Raw genomic sequence first — 11,684 nt, forward strand, 5'->3', positions numbered from 1 at the left:
TGACCCTTCTGTCATGTAATAGGACCAGAGTCTCAACTTTATGACTGCAGTGACAGTTCAGACACTGACTCGCCTCCTCCTGACTGACCTCTGATAACTGACCAATAAAGAGCAAGAAATATGGGGCCATAAACTTGCATAATTAGCACAAAACCAATGTCTTTGTGACAAGATACTGACTTTGTCATGTTATTTAGGAATTTACATAGTCATCAGTGCCTTTATTTGAAAATGCTACTTAAGTAGTATTTTTTGTTAAATGTACTTTGTGTGTCAAAGTACTCAATGCAGAAAAATGCCTGTGAGTGTTATACTATTATATTACTGGAATTTTCTTTCTGATGCATTCACATACAAAGAGTATATTAAGTATATTAAAGGGAAAGCCACTCCAAAATCCAAATTACATATTTTTCCCCTTAGCTGTAGTGCTATTTATCAATCTATATTGTTTTGGTGTGAGTTGCAGAGCCGTAAAGATGTCTGCCTTCTTTCAAATATAATAGAAGTAGATGGCACTCGGCATGTGGTGCATCAAAAAAATACTTATGACAAACTCAACAGCAATGTCTCTTTCCAGAAATCATGATTCCAGTTACTCAAGATAATCCACAGTCTTTGTTGTGAGCAGTTTCAGGTATTTTTTCTTGCTACTGAACAACAAGCGCTAACAGCATCACAGCACAAAAGGAAGCGTGCATCTACTGCTATCTCACAGAGCACCACTGAGCTCGTAAGTGTTATAGCTCAGCCAAGGAGGACGCCATTAATGTTTATATGTTTAATGTTTCATGTTGGCACAAGCCGCTCATCAATGAGTTGATACAGGCTTCCTTCAGGGCAGTGATACGGTTTAAATCAGGTTCACTTAGCATTGACAAAAATAGGTGTGTTGCATACCTGCATATGAGGTTTAAATGATTGTCCTTTTGGAGAATATGGGGATTGTCAGAGGGATGAATCTTGGGTGCGTACTCTCTCTCCACATGTCCTGTTGAACATATAAACACACACAGACACACAGAGCACTTTGTGAGAAAGGCCAAAAAACCTGCTAATTTACAGCATCTCATTAGTATTCTTTCTCATTCACTACCAAACCAGACAGCAACATGGAAACACTCTAGGAAAATCCCATTAATCATTTCAGCGCTTTGCATGTTGGTTCACTTTGTGCTGATATGCTCCTTCCCCTTTGTGCTAGCGATGGTCTGCTGTGAGAACACTGGGGGTGTTTCCGGTATTGGGAGGGCAGGTTGTTGAGTGAATAGTGGTCAGGGATGAGCAGAAAGACAGAGAGAGACAAGGTGGAATAGCAGGAGGTAGGGAAAGATATGGGGAGCCGCTGAGTCACTGCGAAACCAAGCAGACTCTGCATTTCCCCTTTACTGCTCAACCTCCTTTGGTGGGTGCTCCCTTCCTCTCTTTTAGGAACAAGTCATTTTTTACTCACCACCGACCTTGCAGTCTAAGTGCTATTATTACGTTATCACAGGGGGAAAAAAAGAGGTCGAAATTGATTCAAAGGTGGCTTCTAGCCAGCCGTATCTGTTGAGAGGTCCCTCTAACTGTGGTCAACATAGGAAACACTGTGATTCTCACTGCTGTCCAGGAGCTGTCACAGTCCCATATGTGATTTCCTTCTTTTCACTGAGCTCCCTGAACAGCTTGTCATTGTGGTCAGAAAACAACTCTATTAAGTCGAGCCTCCAAATGTGACGGTCTGCAGGGAAACCTTTATTTGTTGCACAGAATTGGGAAAGACAATGGAGTTACACAACAGCCAGGCTGACATGCTGACACATGATGGACACACATTTGTATGCACATGGAAAACTGCTTTCATGCACACGTACACCTGCATTTACAAGTGCAAACACACATACACACATACACATACACACACACACACACACACACACACACACAATACTAGTATTTGTGTCTATTATTCAGAACAGCTGTTGTGCTAAGAATGAGCTGACAGTGCCAGTGTTGGCAGTGGCACTCATTATTGACTTCCTCGCAAAATATTAGAACATCATTGTTTTATTGTCCAAGGTTATGCAGAGGGGAAGGGATGTGGCTCATTCTCTTTCATGCTGTGTTACCACATGCTTTCAGCTACATATTAGATAAATTAAAAAAAGGCTCCTGACCTTAATAAACAATCTCAGAATCTACAATTCACATGTTTATAACCATCTTTTGTTGATTTTCCTCTGAATTGTCACACAAATTTTCTTGAGAATTTGCCTAACATTTGCCAGTTCGCGTCATGTAACTGAATTGCTGGAAATGAGAACTTTGAAACTAATGAATCAAACTGAATTTGACCCCTGGGGCCTGTAAAATACAAATGGCAAAATAAAAAACACCATGTATCATGTGCTGTCTGTAGCAGTAACCTCTGCATGTTCAACATGTCAGATCTTTGATTTATGTTGTGATAGAAAAGCACCACATGATGGAATACTGGTATCTGCTCGCACACGTAAAACCAACAATAACAACCAAAAACATCTTCTTGACCTTGAATTGCACCGGCAGGCAGCTCATCTTTTAAAAATGGCCAATTTTCCCCTATTCTCCTCAGTAACAAACTACAGATGGATGAATCAGCAGGGGCCTTCAGCAGCCCACTGGAAGAGAAAAAAAAACATCCCGCCGTCGTCTCTCTACACCCACACCTTTAAAACTCCCACCTGCCCCAGTGTCTGCCCATCGCTGACCTCAGCAAGCATCCCGACACCCCTAACCCCCCGTAACAGCTGTGTGCTGCATTCCTCCAGCAGAGCGCCTGAAAAATGAAAGAAATTGTGCTTTTTGTGTTGGTTCAAAGAGCCCTGAAGCTGGTTCTTATTAAGAGCCATTAAGAAGAGGACAAGCATGGAACAAAAAGTGACGAAAAGAGAGCAGGACACTGAGCAACTTCTGGTTCAGTTTCAACTAATGATTGAGCCAGTCACACAGCATCAAACTGATTATTGACACAGGGCCGTGTTATAACTAAGATAAGACCAGGATCACACTTGCATGTCCTCGTCCTCACTTGGCATTGATGAGGGGAAGTGGCACAGGACATAGAGTTTGGAAAACATTTGTGGTAGGTTCACTACCAGTCAGGAAATAAAAGATGAAAAAATTCAAACAGTGTTGGATTCCTGGATCTACTCTACACTGGTCCGAAATGTTTGCAGCCCAGAAAATGGCGTTTAAATATTTAGTCTGAAAGAACAGCAAAACAATGACAAAAACTAAGAGTTTGTTGACCCTTGACTAACCTAACTGCCTGCCCTTCATCAAATGTCTTTTTAAGGATAAACAATGAGAACAATTTGTTTTTTTAAATGATCATAAAAGTAGCATAAATTTGATGTATTATCATGTAATGTCTTCAAAAGTAAGGTGCTTTTGTTAGCTATTACTTTTTTATGATTATACTTCTTGATATTATTTTCTAATAATTCTGGACTGATTTGCAAACTAGTGTTTAGTTACTTAAATCCATTAACTCAACTTTACAGAACTGAAAGCTGAGCATACCTCAAACTGAGTAACATCTCAACAAATTTAAAGAAGCTGAACAGAAAGGACGTTTATGAGCTGGCGCAACCGTTGGCAAGATTTCCCGTCTGTGCTGCTGCAGCGTGCTGCCTGCCTGTAGCTCGTGCCTGATGTTGCTTAATAAAAACCACTATTACTGTATGTGATGACTGTACCATCACTGAATTAAACGGGAAACCCAAAGTCACAACCCTTCAAGTGCGGGGAATAATGTGCGGAATTCCCTTTTCTTTTGCTGAGAGTACCTTCATCTTCCCGTACTTCCTATGCGTCACGAAACAACTCAACTGTCTTGAGAGTCGATCTTATTTTGGTGTTCAAGGCAAAAGTAACAATAAGGCATGATGATGATGATTCCCTTGTTTAACCTCGCCAACATATTCTTTGTACTTCTGTGACAACAAGAGACATACAAAGGGTGGAGAGTGAATTACGGCTTAACAAAAAAGTGCAGGGTCACTCTGGATGAGTCATGCTGGCTGTGATGTGACCACGGCGACAGGAGCAAAACGCTGCAGCCACTTAGACAAGTTTCCTGTCTTTTAGTGCAAAGAGATAGCACAGTCTATTTAACTTTTGGTTCTCATAATCATAATTATTGCAAACCAATGCATTACACTGCATTTGAACTTGGTATCAAATTATATCTCAATTATTTAAGTTTGTTTCAATGTGTCCCCTACAAAGAGAACTAGACAGGTACTGTAGCCAAGGCTCTATTAAAATTAAAAAAATTAAATGAAAAAATACCAAAAGGCATGGACGCCTTTCTTGGATTGTTTAATAAATTCTGATTATTTTCACATTTTTTATTTTATTTTTATTATTATTTTTTATCTATTTATTTCAAATTTTCTGTGTTGCTATTATTGTTGATTTTATATTAATATTATTAATTTGTATTTTAACTTCACTTTAAAGGTCAAGTGTGTAGGATTTAGTAGCATCCCTTGTGCCAAGCATGTAGGAGCACTACAGTGGCTAACTGAAATGGCTCTATCTAAAGCCAGTATTTGATTTGTCTGTTCTGGGCGACTGTAAAACAACATGCTAAATGGACTTGTAATAGTGCCTGTCTAGTCTTCTGATCACAGTCATCAGTTTAGTATTAGTTCAGTATCTTGCCCAAGGATACTTCGACATGTAGACTGGAGGATCCAGAGATGAACTACTGGCTCTACGTCCTAAGCCACCACCTTCCCAACATGGCAGACTCTGTATAACAGGACCTGCCCTGCGTGTAGATATTAACAGCTCACTCTAAGGTAACAAAAACACAACAGCTCTTATTATCAGGTGATTATCAACTAGTGAGAACATAGTTATGATAACTATATACCATCTGGCCAATAGATGCCCCTAGATCTTACACACTGGACCCTCAATCTCTTTATGTCATCTCTGCATACTCATCATGTGCCTTAGTCAATCTGTTAATTTTATATGCCTTTCTTGGATTATTTCAACAGCTTTCCCAGTGCCAGCGTGACTAAATAAAGCCTTTGCACACCCAGCCCCTCCCCTCCCTGTATTCTCTCCTTTTGTCGTTATTATTATTAAGCTATTTATTATATTCTCATTATCATTTTTTGTCAAAAGTTTAATAATCATCAGTTTATTTAAGTATCTATTTCTACTACCTTTTTTCTTGAATTGTTTGTATCTCTTTATATCTCTGGCTCTGCATATGCATGTGCCTTGTTCTAGCTGTTCACTTTACATGTAAAATCAGATTTAAAAAACAAACAAACAGTTGATATAAAGGTAATATTTTGATTAGAGATATGCTGCTCTGCCACCTGTTGTGGAACCGGTTAGTGTTTTGCATCCGTGACGGTAAACTGCCTTTAGGTTCAAATTTATAATACCAACAAAGAGACTAAATGCACAAAACACTCAACATTCTTGCAGTGACACAGAGTTGAATTCTTGACAAGTCTTGCGATCACCTGCCAAAATAAGGAGTAGCTACCACTGCTCTGGCTGCGTTACATGGTCTGTGTGTCCTGGAATATTCTCTCTCTCACACACACAGTCCTTCTGAAACCCCTCCACTTTGCCAACTGCAAGGTTAAGATAACAGTTAGGGTGAGTGCCTTTTTTACAAGCCATATATTACCCATTGGAGATTTGGAGGCAAAAATGCCCCAGACTCCTCTTAAAAAAAGCAAAATAAAGGAACATCTGGCCATGATGGGTGGCCATTCTAGGTTATATAAAGTTGAGGAGAGCCAACAAACAGGAATCGCCTGCATGAGAGTCCAAAATGGTAAACCGAGGGGATTTCTGTTCCATAACGTATGATTAAGACAAGTAGGAAGACAGAAGCTGCTTGAAATTGAAATCTCATGCAGGATTCAAAGAAAATATACTGCTGGCTCAGGATGGATATGCATGGTATGTGCCAGGTACAGCAATCATCCGATAAGAACAGCTACACAAAGCAATTTGTTAAGTGATATCCCTGTGTAAGGGAATGGCTTTTTCTGCTCTGCTGGTAAATCTCCCAATCCAGGTGAGTATGTATGTGTGCGTGTGTGTGTGTGGATGTGTTTTTCTTGTGCTGATGCATGGACCCAGACACACTGTCAGTGAGCAATGAGCCCCTACTGAACTGGGTTGACCTCTCATCACTCCTGTTTTCCACTCTCTAAAGAGTCCAACCAAGAAAAAATGACTCAAAAACAAGATAGACACAACATCATCTCACTCTGCTTCAAAACACTGTCCTCCTGTAGAAAAAGAGGTTTTTGACCAAAACAACAACTAACGGGGGAGAACTTCAACCATGACAAGCCAAAAAAATTGAATTGAATTTCATGACAAAAAACACACACAAAAAAACAAGGCAGCTTCCGGGTTCAAATTCAATCATCCCTTCAGTCATTGTTTCTTTCAATCATCACTTTGCTTCACTTATTTTTCTACAGTTTGGCCTCTACCCTAAAAAAATATTTTTTCCTTGGATGTATTCACTGTAAATGCAAACGTATTGTTGCAGAGAGCTGCAGCAAGATTTTTTCTTTCAGTCTGAGCCCTTACGCTCCATTTAAATTGGTGTCAAAAAGGTCACGAAGCAACACACTTGACCTGTGCTCACTTTTCAATAGCTACAAGTGAAATATTAACAAAATAACAAATAGGTCAGACTATCTAAAGGAAAGGGTTTATGTTTTTCCCTCTAAATCAGTTATAATTACGGCAGAAAAAAAGGGGGTTGAGTGACAATAGAAGACTAGCTTTAACATTATGACACGGTGCATCACTGCAATATGTCTATATTCTGTAGAGCTCTTTGCTTTATTTGCTGAGGTGCATCTGCAGCACACCTCAGCATGAACAGAAAGACGTTTATGCACCATCAGTAACTAATGGCTCTACCAGTCAGCAGCTCCTCTGCAGAAACAATATCCTCCTTTCCTCCCTGCCATTGTCTTGTGGATGCAGTTTGACATAGCTCAATATGAGCGCAAGAAGCTCCGGGAAGAAATCCTTGCTCAGGTAGCGTGTCACATTTCCGTGACCTTTACTAGCCAGAACAATTCCAGGCTGCCTCTTGCCCCAACGTCCGCTTCCTCCCTGTGTCTTTCCCACGCTTTGAGTGTGGACAGTGAAGGAAATCTATACTTAAAAACATCGTAGACAAAGCTTCATAAGCTAAAAGCGTGTATGAGTGCGTGTGTGTGAGATGGGGGGGGTGGGGGTGAACGGTATTTCCTTTGTTTGGATAGGCTGTTTATTTGGCAATGGTGAGGAAGACTTAGTGTGTATCTCAGTGGCACAAGGTGGAGGAACATCCACCTTTTATCTGTCCTATCATCTTGTTTTCATGTAGTGACACTAAGACAATGAAGCTGATTGTATCGCCGTAGGAAACATGTATTCTCCTCCCAAAATGTTTAATCCTGTTCACTCACAGATAACAACTGCCGGATTAAACATTTTTCTTTATCATATTTAATAAAAGTTTCGGATCGCAATATCTTCAGAATAACTCCTGAGAAAACGAATCAAAACCAACCAATTAAAAATGTCATGAATAAAATATAACATGAATAAAATAACCAGTCTAATATTAAAATATAAACTCTCCCCATCTTTTACAACTAATTTTCAGTCAACACATTATATTGTTACAATAATCACCCAAGTACAACGGGACAAGGCTACCTCTAGCGGCTTCAGTGAGAACCACAGCTCCAAGCACAGCCTTAAACTGTTGACACATAATTTTCCTAAAACACGCAATGTGAATATTCTACTGAAACACCCATGCACAATAAAAATGTTTCATAAAAGTTTAGATCTTATATAAAAAAGGCTAAAATATTAAATTCTTGGTTGCAGCTCAACTATTATTAAGAAAAATTATTTAAAAAGCTACTCTCTCTGTCAGTTAGTTGTGTCAATATTCTGTAAAAATATGAAAATGCACTCAGCCATTCATTGAAACAAACTGTGCCATGTTAAAACTCGTTCGTTTATAACGCGTAAATAACTCTCCTGTATAAGAATGAGTGATTTCTTACCATTTGTAAGTGACGAACAACACAAGATGACAGCGACCAATTTGAAGCAGTCGGATGAGACCATCCTGCCAGCTCTTCACCGGGATCCAAACCGTGTGTTAGAAATAAAGTAATAAGTGTCCTTTGCGGTGGGCTATTATTCCGAGTGACTGGAAAAGGTTTCTTCTTAAAGCAGGTAAATCAAAGAGTCCTATTTTATCCCCCCCCACCCCAAAAAACGGTAAATCCACAAAAATCTCAGGTGTACATGCAAAGAGCGGCAGTGATTGTGCCGTATGTCATGACGCCTGCCGCAGGGGAGCTCTCCTGCGCAGCTGGGGAGTCCAACAACCGATCCGGCACTCAGGAGACGGGTGTACCGTTGTATCCTCGGGGCAGGTGCTCCCGAACAAAAAAATAGTTGGATGAGTGAAATTCAATGGGTGGTGAAAGAATAAAAGTTGGGTGAGTGGTATATCAGCTTGTAACTGCTGCTGTTTGGTATAGCGCACTAAAGCCAGATCAATCAGCTCCTGCCTTTCATGCGCGCCTTGGACAATTTCCCCTCCCTTTCGCCTCCGTGCAGCCAGCCAGCTCGTGCATGAGGAACGCTTTATGGAAACACAGAGGAAGGACACAACGTCACAGGGTGGGAGTTTGAATCCAAACTCCTTTCTGCAGCTACTACACTCTAAAATTCAATTATTTGGCTCAACAAAAGTTATGACAACCGAGTTATGGCAACTTCTAATGAAATCATGTGTGCAACCAGCACATTTTGAGTAAAGGGATTTTCTACAATCAAAGGCATTTATAAGCAGCTCTTACTTGTTTGTTGTTTGACCTGAAGATCCCTACTGTCTCAATTTGTCCAGGCATTTTTAGTGGTCAGGGGAGGGGACTTCAGTTTCTAAACTGAAGGTGGAGAAAAGTTAAATTATCAAGCCAGTTTCATTACCTTACTACAACTTAAATTTTGTTTTGAATAAATTAACACATACATTTGAGTTTAAATTGCACACAATATTAAGTTGATCATGCCAACACAATTCATCAAAATTATGTTTGCAACTTAAGAGGTTTACCTTGATCAATAAATCTGAATTTCTATACTGCAACCATGTATTTAATTGGGCGGTGGTAATAGGTCCCCCGAATTACGTTTTAGAGTGTAAGGAGGAAATACCTTCCTGAGCAGTAACAACACATTTTATGTCAGACTAACATGATGAGTAACAGCCTACTAGACATGGTACAGGTATGTTACAGTAATTAACACTTTAACGCCTGAATCAACAAGTTTTCTTGTGCTGCATTCAGAAACCTTTAACAAGCATTAACACCAATAAAACCTGAGCAAACTGGCTAAATGTCTAACTGAAAATTAGGTGGGTGGGGGTATTAGATACTATCAAAAAACTAGGAAAATGTTCAGAAAACTATATTTATAATTGTTATAATTATATATTAAAAATTATGTTGAAATATTATCTTTAAATAACAATAATAATTATACAGGACTTACTACTATATAGCCCTTTTCTAGGTATTCAAAGACAAAAGAAAAAAATACAACTGCGAAATAGAGAATACAAAATACTGAAAGATGCTTACATGAACAGAACAGATACAAATACAAGAACAGGATAAAATAAAAAAGCAAAATGTAAAGGATATGGCAGTTCATATTTGGGGAGGCAGTGGGAGACAGGTATTGTAGGCTTCTTCAAAAAGGTGGGTTTTGAGTTTATTTATAAATGAGGCTGAATTGCAAATGTTTGGAGGGAAGGGAGTTCCAGGGGGTTTGGGCAGCAATGCTCAAAAGGTCTCTTTTTTAACCTTTTTGACTTATTTTCAGATATAATTTTCTTGTATTTTTTTATTTAATTTTTAACTAATTTCTGACAATTTTTTGGGCCATTTCTAATTAAGTTGCCCATGGCCTTCCTCCTATGTTTTTGACAGAAATAAAGCCAATTTGTTAAGGTTTCAAAGGGTTAAACATAAAGATATGCAATAGAAACCGTAGTAATTGTATCTATTTCTAGTGGAAAACATCACTAAAAGGCTACTGAAATGAACCTAAATGGGATTTATCACAGAATTACTTCAATCATGATTAATATCATTATCACCTTACTGATCTGGGTCAGAATTCATTTCTAAATGACATTTTGAGTCAATTTACAACGTCAATCATTAAAGTGACCTTTGTGTGTAAAGCTGCCTTTGATAAAAGACACCCACTGTGTAACTCAGGTTAAAGGTAACAGCAGTAATCTTGTCTCAAGAGGAAACAGAATAAACAGTCTTTGTGATAACAGATCGAATCTATCTGTTCAAGTGTTTAGAATAAATGTTTGCTGGATTTATTTTTAACTGCAGAAACAGGATGCACTTCTTTTTATATCAGTGTAAATAATCGTCTTTTGTCCAGCAGTACCCTGCAGTGTGTGGATGTACCGCAGACTGTTTTCTTTTATCACTGCAACAATTACTCCACTGCTGTAGGTCACAGTAGCAGGCATTGTAAATAAGAACATCCTGCCCTCACCTTCCCGTCCTCGTCAGGACTGAACGACCACCATTTTGGGGACTGGATGCCGAGTGGTGGCGTGGGTAAGGCCAAGCACAAGTTGTGAAATGTGATGAGCAACAACCCTCCATCCCTGTGGCGGGAAGAAAGAGAAAATGGCACATGAGAACATGGGAAACTAGGGATCTAACATAACCATGTTGGGAGTCCCTTTGCTCTCTGGGATTCTGAGACCAAATAGTTATGGGTCAAGAATTCAAACTTTTTTTTTTTTCTTTTTTTTTTCATGAAATCACTCAAGGAAATCAAAAAGTAATGTCCGTATTTGGGTGGCTTGAATGAGCGTACACAAAAAAAATTAGCTCTCTACTGCGTGGTTCATTACCAAAAAAAGGAGACATTATGGACTGTTGTGTTGGGCTACTTGATGAGGACAGGCTCTATTGAAGTCTAAAGGTGAAGCAACAGGAAGTTCACCCTTCTCATTTTAATTTTCATTCATCAGATTTGGGCAATAACTCTATGTGGCACAAAATTCATGAGACTGTCAAATAGGACAAGCCTGAAAAAATATGAGTGTTTAAGTCTGAATGGTGACACTTTGGTAAAGATGATATTCTGTAGATTTGAAGAAAAAGATAGTATCTCACTAAATGCACAGTGAGGACGTGAGGTTTGCAAAAGACTGCATTGTCTGTCTACTGAAAAGACATGTCTTTGCGTGTGTTCACATGTAAGTCTTCAAGTGAAGGAGACATTCCCACTGGGCCGAGAGGGCAGCAGATAAGTCTCTGGATGAACAATTACTGGAAGTTGCTCGCTGATAGGGGTGGGCTTAAAGTGTTTTATTTTAGAATCTGGTGTTCAAAACACACTATGGGAGACTAACCGGTTTTACACACACACAGCATGCACCCTTCCTTTTACCCCCAAAGCAAAGTCCTCTCGGATAATTGAAACAGTAGAAATAAAGTCTTTCTTCAGCAGAGAGGTGGTGGGGGTTTGACTGCCTGCCCTGCATGATCAAATGACTATAGTCAGTCTTGAGTGGAAACAATGTCTCTGTCTCCAGA

General features: G+C 39.3%; 1 protein-coding gene across 2 annotated transcripts in view; it reads right to left on the reverse strand.

Moving 5' to 3' along the window:
• Positions 1-11,684, reverse strand: part of kdrl (kinase insert domain receptor like) — a 69,126-nt gene that overhangs the window by 53,743 nt on the left and 3,699 nt on the right. The window contains exons 2-4 of one of the 2 annotated variants that reach the window (XM_042492780.1): positions 10,630-10,744; positions 8,097-8,686; positions 901-991 (exon numbers count right to left, since the gene is read on the reverse strand). In XM_042492780.1, the coding sequence (XP_042348714.1) occupies positions 901-991; positions 8,097-8,160 (155 nt within the window). In that variant the 5' untranslated portion in view covers positions 8,161-8,686; positions 10,630-10,744. Of the gene's footprint in view, positions 1-900; positions 992-8,096; positions 8,687-10,629; positions 10,745-11,684 lie in introns of those variants that run through there. The other variant, XM_042492779.1, reaches the window with a different exon arrangement.

Source organism: Plectropomus leopardus, chromosome 9 (assembly GCF_008729295.1).
Source record: "Plectropomus leopardus isolate mb chromosome 9, YSFRI_Pleo_2.0, whole genome shotgun sequence".
In the NCBI taxonomy this organism is placed as follows: domain Eukaryota; kingdom Metazoa; phylum Chordata; class Actinopteri; order Perciformes; family Serranidae; genus Plectropomus; species Plectropomus leopardus.